The following is a 19,140-nucleotide window of genomic DNA, read 5'->3' as shown; positions in this document are numbered from 1 at the left end:
CACAGATCATGGACCCACCCATCTTGACTCAGAAGGGGGACGCCTGTTGTTGGTTTAGTGTTCAAGAAACAGTAGAGAATGTCCCGACTATTTTTGGCCAGCCGTTAAAAATTAGTAACACCACCACATGGCAGAAGCTCCTCCAGGCTTGTGTTATTTGTGGAGATAAAACACCCACGTTACCGAGGAGAGATGTTTAAATATCATAAATAAGACTCCCAAAACCTGCCGTCTGAAGCTCAGCTGTGATCTGGATAACTGCTAGTAGTTACTGGCATTCATTCCTTCTAGAAACCCCTGCAAATGTAATGACTGAAGGAGCGAACCACACCTTTAAGACTCTCAATGCTCTGATCCCATTTTACCTTTACGATCTTATCATCAAGCCTCGTCAGACGAAGGTTGAACACTGTTTGCTATCAGACTTTTCAACAATCAAGCTCAAAAGTAGAAATGATCATGCAGCTTGCTAGCTGCTTTTGACATATATAGGTTTCCTGTTTTGTGTTGCAAGTCAAACTGACATTGACAGACTCTTTGAATTTGATGAGTTGCAACTTTGAGAAACATCAGACAGAATGTCCCTTAAAAGCTGATGAGTCAATGCTGTGCATCAAACCAAAAGATTTTCATAGAAGACCTGGAAAATGTAACGATAATGTCTGGAAATGTTTTAGTGCACTAGGATTACTCCGACGTTTACATTGTTTTATGTAAAACAATAGAGAGAGCTACCGAGGCAATATATGTGACAAAATGTACTAAATACATCATGACTGAATAAAATGAAACACCACACAGTGATACAATTTGTCTTCACATATATTTTATAACATTTTGAAGTACATTAAGTACACTTTAGAAATAGAAGCTACAGTTTATAAAACCTTTCCAGCAGAAGTCATTGATGGGCCAGCATCAGCCTGTTTTTTCCTCTCTAGCAGACAGGTTTATTTTCTATATATATATATAAAAAAAACAAAAATTGGAAAATAAAAATCGCTACATTATTTTGTCCTGCACTACCGTTAAAATTCCCGTGAAAGCACCAGCTGTCTGCATCTCTTGTCTTTTATAAAATATAAATTATTGAAAAATATTCAAAATGTTTGTGAACTAAATACAATAAAAAATTATCTCATAACATAAAAAACTAAACAAAACAACATTTTGAAATATACAAAAAAGAGCACAACATCCAAAACAATAAGGCTTTCCTTCTGAATTCATTTTGAGATATGCAAATGCCATCAGGTATTGGTGTGAGTGAGTCAATAATGCATCAGTCCTGCCGTAGATTGGAGTCTCCCACATGAAAACAACAAAACGAAAAATTCCTGACTAAACAAGTTTAATATTTTACTTAATAGAAAGTGACTAAAAATAGAAACAAAAATTTTAAAACACTGTTTGAGAACAACACAACAAAAGGAATGAACATACAGTGCAGTTTATAACACGTGGTTTTGTTTCTGGCCCAATGCTCTGTGTTGTAGAAGCAACACAAGTTTTTACAGTCAGTGCTTGATAACGACGGACAAGCGTTTCACATATTAACAACAACTACAGCATCTTGTTTCGGCACTCGGTGGAAAACCCAAATCAGCAAAGACTTTTCCCCTAAAGCGGTCTGCTTTACAAACATTGAACCAAAAAGATAAAAGACAACCATTTCCAACGCACATAAGAGAATTGTGGTCCACGTCTTGTGCAGCCAAAGACCTCACATGGGTTTTGGTTATTATTCCTGCTTCGTCTCTCCTGCTTATTTGTGTAATCCGGGTCTCAATAAAGCATTATGAAACACAATCTGAACAAATAGACATCTCAAAAGCTATTTTCATCCATAGGGTAACATTCAGCCACTGTAAACAATAACTTTGTATTCGAAGATAATGTTCAACTTTGGCATTTCCCAGTTTGCAGACACAGTTCCCACTGTTGGAGGGGACAGGCTGCCTATCCACTTTAAAATAACCACTTGACTGACACAGATGCACTCGAAGCACATACTGGAGACATCCTTGAGTTCTGACACCTACATGTATAAAGCTGTTTTCATTCGTGAGCCTTGTACATGTCAAGCAAATCAACATCGTTTCTGTCTGTTTCCAACCATCAGTGGTCATCACCTGCATTATTCACCTTCATCTTCACCAAACAGCTCTCCATCCTCATCATCTTTCCATTATGATGTACCTGTATGTTGTACTCTGGTTCCTTTCCTTCCTCAATAACAAACTCTACATTCCAAGGATTGTTCTCAAATCCTTCCCTCGGTTAGAAAACGTGTGGTTGGATGGATTTACAGGACTAACAAAAACACGACAAAATGCCAGCGTGAACAGTGACACATTCCAAGAGTTCTTACCCAAAACCTCTTGAATCTCCCCTCCCATACAGATTGTCTACAGTTTGCTAATACTCATGGCATATGCAAAAGAAAAACAAAAAGGTTTCAGTCACAACGCGTGTCTCGAACAAGGCGGACGTAAAGGTGAAAGCACCCGTTTCAAAAGCAACGGCTACTTTCAGTTGTCTTTCAGGCAAACGGGGTATGAGTAACCTCCCTTCACACAACAGGGCCAGAGTCTATAGTGTTGTCTGACACAACTCAACACATTTCAGCTAAAAGGCTCGTTAAGAACATAACAGTCTTGCATCCAATGGTTGATTCTGTTTTCATACGCCCCTAACTAAAAAAAAAAAACTGTTTTGAATTGAGTTCTAGTATTATAATATATACGACATAATACCTTACAGTTTGGCAACCGTTACTTCAGCAGGAACTTTCCACCTGCTCTTTATGTAACCCGACAAAGAAAATCTCTTTTGGTTGTGTGTCTCTGTGCTTTTCACTTCCTCCACTCAGCGACTCTGAACAGAAGAAAACCTGAACTCTACCCAAAAGCACTTCATTTGCTTTGAGTTACTAAATAATACCAGTATGCATCAGACACGCTCGTGTTCACACACACATGCACACACTCACGCACACACATCTCAGATCCAACAAGGTGTGATTACAGGTTTTTGGCTTCTGCCTTCCTTTTAAAACATGGCCTGACAGACAGGAGCTCAAAGTTGACCACAGTTTGTCATTAAAAACATTTTTGGTCCTCCAATAACCGGTTTACCAACTCTACCAAACAGTTAAGATCACTTTACGAGCCTCAGTCCAAGTGGCTCATTAGCTTGTGTCCTCGCTCCTTTCTGGGTTTTTTTTCCCATCTTTGCTTTCACTCGTCCGTATCGGGCTTTACGTCCAACATGGCGTGCAGCTCTTCCGGCGTGTAGCCCAATAGGCTTTTTAAGTCACAGACAAAGCGGTAGACGTAGCGTTTCCCAGACGTCTTGTGGATAATATTCTTGTCGTAGTAGTAACGCAGGCCGCGGCTCAGTTTCTCATAGTTCATCTTGGGCTTGTTTTTTCGTTTGCCCCACCTACGAGCGACCTGGAACACCAAGAAGAGATGTTTACAGTAGATAACAGCTGAAAGTTCCAGAACAGAAATGATGCTAATGTAAAGCGGGCTAAAATAGTCTAAAACATCAGTAACGTCAAACACAAGAGGTGACTGTTTGAACAAAGAAGACATCTTGTTCATCTGGCCAACTACTTAGGACCTCCCATCTCGTGTGCCAGAGACTAGCGGGGTCACAACCTCTCACCTCATCTGGGTCAGAAAGCTTAAACTCCCAGCCGTCGCCTGTCCAGCTGATGAAGGACTGGCAAGACTTGTCGGTCAGCAACTCCAGCAGAAACTGCCACAGCTGGATGGGCCCGCTGCCTGCAGAACAGATGCAAGACAAGGTGTTTGAACTGAGAAAAGCACGCATCGTTGTTTGTGCCGATGCACAGGAGGTAAGTGTGACTTCAGAACAAACAAATCTGGTTTTAGGGTACATGTTCACGTTCTGATGCATTACAACTGTGCATTACAGACAATAGTTCTGTGCATGGATTATTAAAGCTAAAAGCCGTCCAAAAGGGGCTGCATCAGCATAACTAGATTACAAATTGAAGTGCAGCGCAAGAGGTATTCAAGCCTTATAAGAGAAAATAAAGGGGTCAAAGACTTTGCACCGCTTCGATGTTAAATATTCATGCAAGTAATTCCGTTGTGTTTGAATAGGGACAAAGTAAACCCTCTAATGTGGGTCCGGCTGAAGAAAAAAGCAGTGGAACCAAATGTCCTCTTAAATATAACGGTCTCATTCATCATGCATTCCCTTGTCTGCCCGTTGCCCTGTCCTGTATGTGAATCCAGAGCCTGTCTGCATGAGTTCCATGCTGATGAAATCACTGCTTTAAAATGAGAGCCGCTGCAGCACATCTACGGGACTCACACACAGACGGCTCCAGATGAACGAGAAGCTCTTAAGTCATCAGATCTGCTACAATGACATGCTTGTTTTAAATACAAAATGCAGCTAATAACCCAGTGAAGCCTATTTTTAACACTAATACAAGAGTTTTATGCAGTTCATGAAAAAAGGAGGGAAAGAAGAACAAAGACGATCGCAAAAAGCGGGGGGGCTGGTTTTGTCTGTGAACTAGATTCGCAGCGCTGCACTTTCATCGTGTGGTTTCTCAGCACGTACGAGAACTAAGCCACTTTTGAGTCTCGCATGTTGAAATGACACCTGCCTGTGCAGCACGCAAAAGAACTGGAGCTGAGCAGAACTCACCTCTCAAGTGCCTAAGAAAACCAAACGCGCCCTTAAACTACGCCAACCAAAGCTTTCAGGGAAACAGACGTGTGGGTTTGAAGACCTGAGGCGGCATTTTAGACACCTTTTTTTTAAGCTCCTGCTACGATTGAAGGTGCATAACAGCAGTCACGCAGAGTCTGGAAATAGGTGGTCTTGCAGCACGCAGAAAGATTCGGCTCATGTTCAAAAGTCAGCCCACGCGAGGGCAATGCCACCCCCTCACCCATCCCCCGTGCTCCCGTGCTCCAATTCAGGCGACCCCTCTCACATGAATAAAAAAAAATAGTTTCCAAAAATATGTTTCAGTTTGGATGCACAAGGGCCTCATTGAAGAGCTCAGAGGGCGGGGGCTTCTATGCACAGTTACGCTCAGTATCGAATTCACTGCGTGTTAAATGAATCACAGTGTTTGAGGCTATGGAGAAAACAAAAAGGCCAAAGCTATTTAAAACCTTAACATCACAACTATTTCTCACTGCAATGAGAACATTGATTGTTTTATTGTTTTTGTCTGAGACAGACCAACAGACAAGCCAGTGCTCCAAGTAATTTCTTATAAATTCAACTTGTTTTTAGGCTGCATGATGTCAGTGTTGGAGGTGTGAAAAAGAACTAAATTATCAGTGGAAACTTAAAAAAAAATACCACATTTATCTCTCACCAACCTTATCTGACACCTTCTCCCTGGTACAAGTGTCACCTGTCACCCCAAGACTTCAACAGGAAGTCAAGAGCAGCTTACCAAGCTGCCATGAACATTGTTTACGGGGCTGTTACTGCAAGGCCTGGAGGGCCGGTGTCCTGCACATTTTAGTTTTAACTCCGTTTCAACATACCTGATTTCAACCAGCAGGTGATTAACAGACTTCTGCAGAGCCTGATCAGCTGCACAGGTGATTCAACCACTGAATCAAGTGTGTTGGAGCAGAGAAACCACAAAAATGTGCTGGACATCAGCCCTCCAGGACTGGAATTGAATACCCCGGCTGTAAGGGACATTTCGTTGGATAAAACTTGCCAGTGAGAAGAGAATGAAAACTGTCCACGTATGAGTGTGCAGAAGAAATATTTCATGAATGCTCATGTTAATAATCTATGAGTCACAAAATACTAACAGTAATACACAATGTTAGAATATTTGGGTCTTTTAGTTTTGGTCAGCTGGATTGGTTTCAGCGTGGATCCAACAGTAATCTGATTACATTAGAGCATTCCAGCATACTTACAAATGACTGACTAATTGTCTTAAAAGTGGTTTTTGGACCAACAGCCTTGAAAGTGACCAGTTTAACTTGTGCAGACTGGCCTTTTGTCAGTTTAATGAAATCTGATTTAGGCATCATTCATGATGTGAAAAAAAGTGGTGGACTTCCCCTTTTTAATTGTAAGCGATCACGCTGTCGTGTGACTGTAATTCTAGACAAGACTGGAAAAATCCCAGCGTTCTGCAGCATCGACAGGTTAGTCTGGTGTTCAAGCAAGCTGGAGTTTGGTTTTGGACCTTCTGCGTGTGCTAATGCAGTTGGTTGACTCAAGCTGCACATGGTAGCAAGTGCAGCAGATTGCAGATGCTAAAATAGTGCATTTGCTTCAGAGGTTGCAAATATCTGCACATCTTAGTGAACCTGAAGAACATGTGCTAAGCAGCTTTTGGAGCATGTATGAGTGCGAAGATGTAGAGATAGTTTTGTTCTAGTGCTGCGCGAAGGGGGCAGGCACAACTCCTTTATTTTCCCCAGCGTTGCTAGGACGACCTGGAAAATAGGTTGAGATGCGGGCTGCAGATAACGAAGAGACAGATGAGAAGTGAAGACAGAGAAAGAAAGTGAGAAACATAAAATAAGGAGAAGGAAAAAAAGAAAAGGAGGTGAGAGTAAATCCAGTTTGCTGTCTGTGATGTGTGTAACTTGGGCATCGGCTGAGTAAAGAGTGTTGTTTTTTTTTTGGTGGGGGGGGGGGGGGGTCTTTTTTGGGCTCTGCACTCCCACGTGTTGGTGCAGAGCATCAAGTGTTACAGCTCTGCGCCAAAGTGGTGAAAGTGGAGAATAAACTATTACTTTTTTTTATTTAACTCTACAAATGACGCCTATCAAAACTATTCTTTCAATTCAACAATTTTTCAACAATGAATGAGGTCAAAAATACTAAACGTCCTACCTGTGTATCCCGCCAGCGCAGCTGCTGGGATGACGGGTTTATCTTTGCTAAGGTCGGAGCGCTCCCTCACGTAGTCTTTGAAGGTGCCCTTGGGCTTGTGGCCAGGTAGGGCAGTGGGGTAGTCTTCTGAGTCAAAGCTGTCGTATGACGGTACCCGCTGCAGGCTGCTGAATGAGGACTGGCTGCTCCACGACTGGGTCAGTCGATCACAGCTTTCATAGCTGTCAATGCTCTCGAAGGAATCCTGGCCTCCGAGCTTACCTGAGAGGAAGAAAGGCACAAGGGTTCATCAATGAGAAGGAAATTTAGTCGAAATTCTGGTTGTTTGAAGCCATCATGCTTCTCTTTACTGTCTATGTTTGGATTGACACTAATTATTGTTTCAGTTTCTATCATAAAACTTCTAATTGCTGGTCATTCATTCAGGTTCTGGAGGATTCCTCCTGGTAAAAGAGAGTATTCCTGACTTTACTCTATCAGAGTGCATCAAAGTAAAGTTTCAAAGAACTCTGCTTAGTTTCCTTTAATAGAATGACATACAATAATACAGAACAGAATATTACTACTAGCATAATGTACTATATGCAGTATAAGCTGGCTTTGAATCTGGACCTGGTCTGAATTGGTTTTGTCACTTTGTGATGGTTTTAATTGTGAAGTGGAGCAACAAAAATAAACACACTTCTACTGCTTCCATCACCTTCACCAGAATCAAAATCAAGAAATTTTCTAGTTTCTTTTTAAAGCTTTCCAGTCTCTTACAATGTGATGATTTACCATTGTAAAATACATCGCAGCATGCTCCAAATTAATATTTCACTTTCAATTTCCCAAGAGCCATTATGTTATAAAGAATTTTCCACACTTAGACCTTGTGTCTTGTATAGATCTCAGAGTGTTAAAAGGATAATTAGTCATGCGGCATTACATCATTATCACTAGTGGGTACAAAGAATGAAATCCTCTAATTTAATTGGTCCAGTTCCTCTTATCATGTTTTGTTTTCCACTAAATCGGTGTGACTGACTTTGTTTGTATATTGTGTGAACGACTAAAACCCCTCACTTTATAGCTCAGATTCACTCATTATTTGATTCCAGTGGTTGTGGTCTCTAGTATAAATGAATGTCCTGTGGGAAAGCTCTGGAGCTCCTGATTCAGGAGGTGGAAGACAACCGGAGGAGTGGGCAGCAGAAAATGGCAGGATTCTGAGTCAGCACAACGCGACTCTTTTGCCTCGTTGACTTTGCAACATTTATGCTTTATTTCCACAAAGAACACAAGCCTGAAGGAGTTCTGCTATGTTGTAGAGTTGCTAATGCTAACGGTTAGCTTTTATTAGCCTAGAGGTGCTCTGCTCTCTCCTGGATGCAAAGATCGTCACAGCCTCCCCGGTCACAAGCCGAGATGGGTGGTTCATGAATGCTAGTTTACAGCGTCACGTAGATTTCAGTGGGTGTCCCAATCTGATAAATTGCCGGCTAAAGCAGGAAAAAAGGGTAAAAGACTGTTTTTACATTCAGCCTGCATATGCGATCATATTTTAAAAAATCACAAGTAAAAAAACAAATGTTTTCTCACTTAAAAGCCAAAAGGTGTGAACCATGTGCAGCTTGGCAGGCCTGGTCAATCATAATTTTAAGTAGTCATTAACTTTCATAACCTTGAAATAACCACAACTTTGTGAGGACCCCATGCACATGTCCTTTATAATTGTAGTATCCAAACACAGGAATTAATCACATTTTTAAATATTTTAACACAATAGCAAATGTCTGCAACAACACAACAATAAATATTACTGTGCCAAAGCTCCTGTTTCTACATTTCACACCTCATTTACTTTTTTAAAACCACCATTTGGATTTGATTCTAAATGGGAGACAATCACACAAATGGTCTTGCTATTTTTGGCCCTGGGAAAGATACGCGTGCTCTTTGAATGGTAGGTCATTAACAAATGACAGATAATGCAGCTCCACTGATGCTGAAATCTTCAGCTGGTGAAATTGAAGCCACATGTGGAAATCAGCGGAGCTCCAACGTACTTTCCCACGTCGAGAAAGAACAAGACGACGCTCAGAAAGCCTGGTATGTGTGTTGCGTGACGACTGGACCTTCAAACTTGCAGGCGAATGCGTAAAGCGCTGCAGTGGATTGGCATGCATGCTACTCATTTATACAGCTGGGGGATTTGTAAGAAGAAAAGCCTCACTCTAAGGCTGTAAATGTAAACCAGGCGGCTAATTCTACTGTGAACGATCACTGGGAGACAAAACAAGCCTGTGCATTTTTTTGAAAAATAACAACAAAGCGATTCATGAGAAAACCCTGACGATGACACCTCTGTCTCCTTACCCAGAACGCAGGGGCGGAGCTGAGGAAAAGAGGCCAAGAAAAAAATATACACCTTTGCTTTAAGGTTAAACCACTTGAGCTGTTTTACATACGGGACACAGGCGGTAAGAAGAAAACAGACTGTGGCTTTGCTTCGTGTATCACTCTGACAAAAACAATAGGGCTTTTTTTTTTCCAACCCTATCTCTGAGTGTGTGAGGCGGGTTAGCTCGAACCACAAACCAACCAGAGGGCCTGCCTAGTTTCTCTCCTATTACGTGCACACTGATGTGGCACGACAAGATTTTGTTTACTTCAGCACAATCGCACGCAGGCAGACACCTTACGCACTCGCACGCACCATCACAACATCCTCTCAAATATTCCATTTACAAACACAGTGCCTTTCGCCGCGAGGATGCTTTGTTCAAATTCTGGAAAATGTTCTATGAAATGCAGCTGTCCTCTGCAGCAGTGTGACGTCTCACCTCTGCTCAGGCGTCCCACACACATGTTGTCGGGGGACACCACCTCCTGCTTGACGGTGAAGTAGTCGGCCTGCATGGAGTTCAGTGCCGCGTCTCGCAGGATGATGCCAGGATATTCGCTCTCGTATTTGAGTGTGAGCAGCTCTTCTGAGCTGATGGGATGGAGCGTCTGGTAGGATTCTGTGATGAAGCCGGGCTCTGAGTATTCAGAAGGAGGGACACACTGAGCATGCTCAATGCCATAGCCTGGGAACACATGAGAATGTTTAAGCTAGAAAAGAGCATCTTTTATTGTGGGGGATCAAATTCCAGGTGTGAACGTAGATGTTTGCCACATTTGTATTCATTTCTTGAGCGTGTACCCTGCAAGACATAGTGATTGACAAGGATTGGGATAAGTACTTACTGACAAAATAGTCTGAGGTATAGCGGGATTCCTGGAAGTTGGAGGTCAGTCCATTGATGGGGTAATGCTTTGTATCCTCTTCATAAAAAATGGATAGAGAGTGAGCATCAGTGACCTCATCATTGATTTTTGTTTTCTATCATGTAACTGCATCCAGCACTATCAAAAATTAATGACTCCAGCCAAAACGTGCCTTCCTGTTCAGCTCCTGTTACCAAACTAATGCTACAAAACCCTCAATTGGAATAAATAGTGAAATTAGCTTTTTCTAGCATGCATTTTTAAATCGTCATCCTAAGAAACAATCCTGCGAGCTCTTACCTTTCTGAAGCATTTCTAAATGCTCCCAAAGTATGTCGCCAACAAAGTCCGGTGCTAAGTCCAAGAACCGCTCCTTCCCCATTGCACACAGCGTGGCTCCATCCATGTTAAATTTTTCAAAGTCGACGTTCTTCAGGCTGAACTCATTCACGGTCCACGTCAGCCACTCCGCCACGTGGTTTTCTGTCCACTGTCTGGGATCTGGGCACAATTAAAAGGGAAAATAAGCATACATAATGTTAAAGGCTGGATTGTGTCCACACTGCTGATGGAAATTTGTTGCATACTTAAATTTGTTTCATACATAAATTTGTTGCATACTTAAATTTGTTTCATACATAAATTTGTTGCATACTTAAATTTGCGATGGGTTCGATAAAGATGGACTCTTTTTCAGCACAAGCTGCAAGCTATCAAACAGTTGCCGAGAGATTTGATCTTGACCCATTTCAAGACATTTGGGGCATTTATTGTAATATTAACCATACTTTAAATTGTATAATTCACAGTTTTTTGACCACTATGCCCTAGAGGTGGTTAGTAAAACAAAACAACACAATTTGTGCCACAAACATATTGTATACATACATACACACACACACACACACACACACACACACACACACACACACACACACACACACACACACACACATATATATATATACACACACTCACATATATATATATATATGTGTGTGTGTGTGTGTATATATATATATATATATATATATATATATATATATGTGTGTGTGTGTGTGTGTGTGTGTGTGTGCGTGTGTATATATATATATATATATATATATATATATATATACACACACACATATATATGTTTCTTATTTGGGGGGGGGGGGGGCAATATACTGCACTCAAACAGATCATGTGTGTTTTTTACCATTGAGCTCAGGAAACATCCCTCAAAATGTTGCTGAAAATTAATGAAATGATGCCCAGTTGTTGAAAAATAATGGCAGCCTCATAAAACCATAATTAACGGGTCTAAAATACATGGGAGTGGGTGTAGGTCTCTGGGCGACGCCATATTAGATGGCATGTTTCCTTCTGGCCCAAGTGGCTGGGGAGAGAGAAGTCTGGGCCTTTCACCTTAAGCTACTGTCCCGCAACCCGACTCTGGATAAGCGGATGGAAATGGATGGATGGATGTTTCCTTCTACAGGAACCCATGAGGACAAAATGCATTTACTGATTTGTAACAAGCGGTTACAAAACTTTCTCCATTCATGAACGTTATTTTGCACATTTACCTCTTCACTCGTTGCCAGTGATGAAACTCGGTCTGATGTTCTTGTCACTTTGCTGGAGGTTAAACAACCTGACAAAATACGCCTTTTTTTTTACCCTAATGCCATTTGTAAGGTCTTACTAAAACACAAAAATACAGCTCGGTTGTAATGATTTAGGTATGTACTGCTCCCTATTGCCAGGGAAAATACACATTGTCACTTAGACTAGTAAAAAGATAAAAGGAAAAGAAACATACATTAGAATATTTGGGACCATTGGTGGAGAACAGCCTCCTTCAAGGACAAGCACTGGACCCTGCTGATGTAAGAGATGCCTTGACTAAATTAAATGCTCTAAACTTGGCGTGTGATTTGGAACAATTGACTCTACCAATACAAAGCACATTCTGGTGATTTTGCTCGCTCGTGCCTGGCTGATTAAATTCTGATTATCTCAGTGGAAACATTATGAGGCACTTATGAGAATCCAAGCATCCGACCAGATTACCTTTGGGGATACACAGTCGCTGCTGCTCCTTTGTGAAGCCACTGAAGGTGGCCATCAGAGCCTGGGCCATCATTTCTTTGCTCCCTGGAGTCAACATGGGGACATCTCCAAACTCTGGATCTGCAAAACAAGAATGTACACATGAATCGCAAGCTAAAACAACAACGCATGTTGATGTTTAAATATCAACGGTAAACTTTACAGAATACATAATTACAAGGATCAGACAGGCTTGACAGTATAGGTGCTGAAAAAAATCGATTCAAGTCTGACTCGGGATTCTTATTTATAAAGATTCAGAATCGATTCACAAAGGTTCAGAATCGATTCCAAGAACTCAAATATTTGGCATGTTACAGGTTTGAGATGCACTTTTTGATCTTTGTTAGGAGAGTCAGTACTCCGTTTACTTTTGTGGTCCCATAAATTGAGATGATTTATGTTTGAATCTGCTGATAAGAGGGCACATGAATGTAATTTTTTCCATACCCAGAAATTTGAGACATTCTCATATTTATTTTCTAAGCTGATAAATGAGTACTCAGGATAACTCATGTAACTTGTTTCTACACATACTTGAAACGTATTTGACCATATTACTTTCAAAGCTACTGTTAGGTAACTACAGATGTGTTATATTTTACAAGGTAAGCAAAAATAAATGTTGCCTTTTGGTCAGAAGATTGCTTCTGTTTACAGTTTTAGAATCACTTTATTTTACATTGTAAATTTGCATTTTTGGAGCATGACCAGTTTCAAATAAAAATGTCCCAAAGCTTTAACTAACTTGTACAACAAAGTAGTTCATCCTGGAGCTGACACTCTTTGTTAATACTGACTGTGAATTGATTTAAATTGAGAATCGAGAATCGATTCTGAATCGAATCGGCACCCCGAGAATCAGAATCGAATCAAACCGTGAGTTGCTCTAAGATTCACATCCCTACCTGACAGTATGGTCAAAGCAGAAATTTATGAAAAAAACAACACAGTGCAATATTTACATTGAGTGTTTGTGTCAAATGTACTAAAAAATAAGAGTTTTTGTGGAAACTCATGCCACAGAAACTTTAAACTCTTTCTTCTTCTCTAATCTTACATTCTGGGTGGGATAGCAACGCCTGGTGCCCATCAGTGACACCACGACCCCAGCTAGCCCTCCTGCAGCGCCCCCTCCAACACACTGGGCCTGCTGTCACAAGACCAAGTATGGGGTCAAACATTCTGACAGGTCAAGGGTCAAAGGATGGGGTGATGATGTCACAGTGGCTGCTGGCGGGTGGCTTAGAGGCCTGAGGGGGGGACGCGTCTTGAGGGCTTCAGTGACACACAAGGTTTACTGTTCTCTGCTTGCTGCCAGTGGGCACCCAGCACGGAACAGAGCTCCCTTTGATGGCTTTAAACAGTGCCTGATGACTTGCACTCATTTAATTAGATTGACTGAGTTGCAGACATGTGGGATGGGGGGGATGAGAAGCTCCCTGAGCCTCCAGGAGCTGCAAAAAAACCAAAAACTAACTCCACAAATGGTTATAAACAGATGCACGAAAGCCAAATAAGCAGTTTTATCACCCAATCTGCAGAAACCACATGAGCTTATGTACCATAATGCCCGCATCTAGTCAAATCTTTTTGTGCTCAAAACATTTTGCATGATAAACTTAGTGGACAGTGTAAGATGCTAGAAAGTCAGACCACACTGTGATATCTACAGACCTGCACAGCAAACTTTTGTGACATAGCTATCATCTCACTTCATCTTTCACTGCTGTTAAGGCTGTAATAACCACATCTTTCACTGCTGTTAAGGCTGTAATAACCAAATCACTACCAGCAGATTAGTTATGGGGAAAGTGCTGCCACTCCCCAGAGGAGCACATTCATTTGTCAAGCCCTGGATGTGCTGGCATCTCCACCGGCTGGCGGTTTGTATCTGCCAGCAACACAGTAGGGCAACATTTAGTTCATGCTTTTTTTCACCACCCTCTGATGTCTTGACCTTGTCTGGAATGCACAGCAGCTGTCCCTCCTTCACCCATGTAACCAGTGTCTGTCTGGCTGTTTGTAAAATTAGATCTCTTAGTTTCTATTTTTTGGTTGCTTTTCTTTTCTGTTTTTTTTTTTCTTTCTCCCTAAAATAAGAAGAGTCACAGCAGACCTGAAACAGAATACAGATAACTCACTGTTTTTTTTTTTGTTTTTTGGCAGCGGTAGCTCAGGAGGTAGAGCGGGTTGTCCAGTAATCAGAAGGTTGCAGGTTCAACCCCGGCTCCCGGCAGAGAATTCTGCTGTTGTGTCCTTGGGCAAGGCACTTAACCCAGCTTGCCTCTGTCATTTCACCCAAGGGCAGCTGTGGCTACAAGCAGCTCATCGCCACCAGGGCGTGAATGTCTGCGTGCATGGATGAATGATACATTGTAGTGTAAAGCACTTTGGAGTCCTCTGAAAAGTGCGACTGCGAGTCATTCATCATGGATCACTCTCCATGCAACTCTGATAGACATGCTGTCATGTTGGACCGGTAAACAAACAAAACATTGTTTATTCTATTGATGCAGGTTTGCGGGTTGTGGACTATCGTCACACACTTTTCACACATCGTAATAAACTTTACAAAATCATCCAGTGAGCTGTCTGCCTTTGGTTTATCGCGCCGCGCTCATGTTGCAGATCGCTGCAAACTAAGATGGGACTTGGGCTCAGACTGCGCTTTGAAGTGAAGGCAGAGGCAAAATGTGGCAGTTTATTTAAGCTGGATCGAGTGGAGTTTGTGTGCACTTTCGAACCGTTAACCCCCCTCCACTCCCGCTCTCCCTGTCGCTTTTATCAACTCGGCCCCAGTGTGTGCTCGCCCACACAGACTTGAACCCACTTTAGCACCAAATCCTCCATCAAAGACACTCAACACCATCGTATGAGAACTAACATGAGGCACACTCAAGAGGGAAATATGCGAGTCATGATTAAAGGCCAAATTAAATTGTGAAATGCAACTTTTGCTGTTTCTTTTCCTCACAGTGGAATTGAAGTGGAATATTTGCTTGCTCCTTGCAGGAATTCAGAGCAGGCTGCAAAGTTAGACGGCAGCAAAGACGGCCATGTTTAGTATTTTATATGCATGTGCTTTTATGAACAGAGCTGAAATCTTTAAAAAAAAATACAACATTAAGTAGAGGGCAGAGCAACACTGAAAGCCAAACTCTAAATGTTAAAGTGGAATGATAATAGAGCAGTCTCCATGGTGAATGATCCATATGAAAGTTATCTGCGGCAGTGCTAATGTACAATGTGCATCCATTAGTGAGGGAGGCGAGCTCGGTTCTAGACAATCTCTAGTAAATGATGAAGTCCTGATACGATTTCAATGCCTGCGAGTCCCATTAGATGCAGAATGGTCAGTACGCACTGACGCTTAAAGCATCCACCAGTCATCACTTTCCACATTAGACGGCGTGGGTCTGTCCGCAAAACGAGTCCCATCCACTTAGCTCACCAAGTGTGGGAGAGGGTGTAAATCACATGCAGCATTATGGCATCCACATTTCACCAACAAGGCTGGCATTGGAAGGGGGGCGCTCTGGAGTGGAAAGTATATGTACTGAAGCCCTTTTTCGTAATGAAAGTAAATCTATTCTGAGACTGACTGATGAACTGAGACGTGTGTTTAATCTGGATGTACAGTAAAAGGTATTGATTAGCCACTCCCCTCCTACCATGATGTATGAGATAATGGGTTGTAATGTGACTCTTGACTCACGTCCCATATCGTCAGTGTTGAATTAGTGTTGTTGTGAATGAATGCAGAGTTCATTGGCTCAAATCAGGCACTGCTGGGCAAAGCAGAACCAGGTTTAGGAACATATCAAGAGTGATGGGTGACGGGGTCGAAGAGGAGAAAGTGATTGGCCTTAAAAATGAGCCTATCCCTTCACAAAAGAATGGGTTGGACCCCAAAAAAGAGAGAAAAAGGCAAAGAAATGAATGAGAAGATTCATAAAGCTCCCTCTCTTCTTCTCGTCTTTACAGTGACATCACAATGGGATCTGTGCCATCTCCCATCCTCTGGCAGAGGCTTGGTTCATTCATAAAGCCTGGACTGCAGCCTCCACTCAGAATGATGCAATGATAGAAGCAAAGCAGGCAACCAGGCCTAACAAATAAGAGACAATATGCTTACTATCATGAGACCAAGCTATAAATAGCCCAAGAGAGTTAAAAAACGGGAGTAAGTTAAAATGAAAAGGAGTGGACAAAGGACAAATGTACCATTTGTTTCTGTGTCTGTGCCCCACTGTAGCTTAAAGTTGGTCTTCTTTAAATATGTGAAAGTGTCCATTTCCTGTGGGTAAGCTGCAACTTCCTGTGGGAAGTGAGGTAAAGTTTAGGTCAAAGTTATAGGCTTTTCTGAATTTCCCCCAATGTAAATCAACACCATAACAACAAAGTTAATGAAAAAATAAAACAAAAGTTGTACAGGTAAAGGCTTGTGATTGGTGGACCATGGTGCCCACATCAGACCTGAGCTAAAAGGGGTGGCTAAGAGAGTCTTTGATGAAGATCTATATCTAGACCCTTGGTCTGGGAACGCAAGGTCATAAACTCAACCCATATGAAGGGGTCCATTCAGTACCATGGGGTGATAAAGTGCCTACTGAGAGCTCCAGTCAAGCAAGAGGAGGAGTATGGGGTGCCGGTCTGGTTTTCAGAGGATTGCTTGTTCATCCATCCCAGCTGTTTAGATTTCCACCCCAAACCCAAAGACCAGGAATAGAAGTAGAGGCAAGGTGATGAAGCAAAACCAGATATAGACCGAAACAAGCTCCAAAGCAGGTCAACAACAGTTTAAATCATTCCAGCTCCAAACCAGGAAAATCCCACCATCAGACAGCAGTGTTTGCTAAAACACTAGTTTTATTCTTATGTCTACACCACTAGCTTCTGGATGCCCTCCCGAAACACAAGCCTGTGGTGATGTTAGGCAGCTGTGTGGGGTAAGACGACCACTGCTGACATCTGTCTTTGGCCAGGAAAGTAGGGCTGCTCTGGACAATAGCTACCACAGACACAGTGGCTACTAGAGCAGACAACAAGTCCGACTAATTCCCTATAACTCCCTGTCTGTCTTTCTTTCCTCCACTCCCTCCATTTATGAAATCACATTAGCTTGTGATGTAGAAGCACATTAACTCTAGTGTTTAAGACATCGTCCCAGTACTCAATATGACACTGAAGCCAGTAAAATGTGTCTTTGGGACTATTTTGCATCCAAAATGAACAAGAGAAAAAGAGGAAATGTTTGGTTTCCGCAAAAGTTGGCACAGTGGTTCATATTTAACTGCTTCAAGGTTTGCTGCTCTGTGACCCTCAGCTACAAGAAAACAACTGGCTTTGGGGTACGCAACAAGTCATTAGGCTTGAGCAAGAGTGTGTATAACAGAAATTTACTACCCAACATGGGAACACATATGAAAATGAAAGATTGTGATGATCTTTAGCCATATTGCTACTTAGCATAGCGGGATGCCCTGCCATGTCCAAGCTAGCAACTCCAAGCCTGATACCCCCCACCCAAAGCGTCTGTTCTTGTTATAAACAGACATGGGATGCTCTGGGGGAACTGTTTAGGCATTAAACCAAACACACGACATATCTGACAAACAGTTTACTTTCTGCGTTTCATTTTTTTCCCACAAAACACGGTGCCTGCACTATTCTCAGTCCAAACTGATACATTCCACAACCAGGTTTCTGATACGAGTGTGAGTGATGTGGAACACTGTGCAGATACACATCCACACTCCACCGATGCTTCACAGCCAGTGCATGCAACATGTATGCACACAAGACATGCAGTGACTGGCTCTAATTATACATGATGCATACACATGAGAGACTGTTGCTTGTATATAAGGAGGCTATGGTCCACAGATGAATACTTGATAAATGCATTCCCACTAGACCACAGTGTTTTCATCTTGCATGCCTCACATTCCACCTCTGCTTTACAATCGCTAATGTGCTTCTCACAGCTTTTTGGTTTTCCTTTAATGTGACCAAAAAGGACTTGTGGTATAAGTGGCAAAATGGTTTCAGCTCTGGATGATGAATTGCCCTTCTATTTTAAGCTCTGTGTCGCTTCTACGGCTAATAGGCGTATGAAATATAGAACGGAAAAAACCTGCACGCATATTTTGTCCTTTATCTTATTAAGATACAAGTGTTTTTTCTACGCATGATATCTCGAAACACCTCATGTTTTAGCTGACTTCACTGATTAGCAGATGTACTCCAGAGTTTGATAACGTGAAAAAAGTTACGAGTCCGTGTGTTCTGCAAGAAGAGATGGAAGCGATTTCCAGCTCATGAGGATAACACAGCAGTTATGTAAACTCTCTCTCTCTCTCTCTCTCTCTCTCTCTCTCTCTCTCTCTCTCTCTCTCTCTCTCTCTCTCTCTCTCTCTCTCTCTCTCTCTCTCTCTCTCTCTCTCTCTCTCTCTCTCTCTCTCTCTCTCTCTCTCTCTCTCTCTCTCTCTCTCTCTCTCTCTCTCTCTCTCTCTCTCTCTCTCTCTCTCTCTCTCTCTCTCTCTCTCTCTCTCTCTCTCTCTCTCTCTCTCTCTCTCTCTCTCTCTCTCTCTCTCTCTCTCTCTCTCTCTCTCTCTCTCTCTCTCTCTCCAGTTCTTCCACACAGAGACACATTAACATGCACAGACGGGTTGTGACTCATTTCATCAAAGAATGACTGGACTTCAGGGGATAGCGTGCTGCTTCATTAGACAATGTGACTGGTCATGATACGAGCGATGACCGTATCTTGTAAAATTCCACACGGTGACTCATAATTTGTTTAGTGAAACCACGTAACTATGAATCAAACAAACGCTAGATTTGGGGCCGCACATAATCTTCACAAGACAAATTTGCTGCACAGATTCAAAAATCAATTGTTGAGATTTTGGCTTG

The 19,140-nt window shown here is 42.1% G+C and overlaps 1 protein-coding gene across 5 annotated transcripts in view; it reads right to left on the bottom strand.

Annotated features, from left to right (window-relative positions):
• Positions 1–804: 804 nt before the first annotated feature.
• Positions 805–19,140, bottom strand: part of ets1 (v-ets avian erythroblastosis virus E26 oncogene homolog 1) — a 48,533-nt gene continuing 30,197 nt past the window's right edge. For 4 of the 5 annotated variants that reach the window (XM_070543180.1, XM_070543182.1, XM_070543183.1 and 1 more), the window contains 7 exons: positions 12,181–12,300; positions 10,426–10,626; positions 10,105–10,182; positions 9,699–9,944; positions 6,874–7,134; positions 3,673–3,791; positions 805–3,455 (listed from right to left, as the gene is read on the bottom strand). In XM_070543180.1, coding sequence (XP_070399281.1) covers positions 3,240–3,455; positions 3,673–3,791; positions 6,874–7,134; positions 9,699–9,944; positions 10,105–10,182; positions 10,426–10,626; positions 12,181–12,300 — 1,241 coding nt within the window. In that variant the 3' untranslated portion in view covers positions 805–3,239. The remainder of the gene's footprint in view (positions 3,456–3,672; positions 3,792–6,873; positions 7,135–9,698; positions 9,945–10,104; positions 10,183–10,425; positions 10,627–12,180; positions 12,301–19,140) is intronic. The other variant, XM_070543181.1, reaches the window with a different exon arrangement.

Source organism: Nothobranchius furzeri, chromosome 13, assembly GCF_043380555.1.
Source record: "Nothobranchius furzeri strain GRZ-AD chromosome 13, NfurGRZ-RIMD1, whole genome shotgun sequence".
Taxonomy (NCBI): domain Eukaryota; kingdom Metazoa; phylum Chordata; class Actinopteri; order Cyprinodontiformes; family Nothobranchiidae; genus Nothobranchius; species Nothobranchius furzeri.
This window is presented reverse-complemented; position numbering and strand designations above follow the sequence as displayed.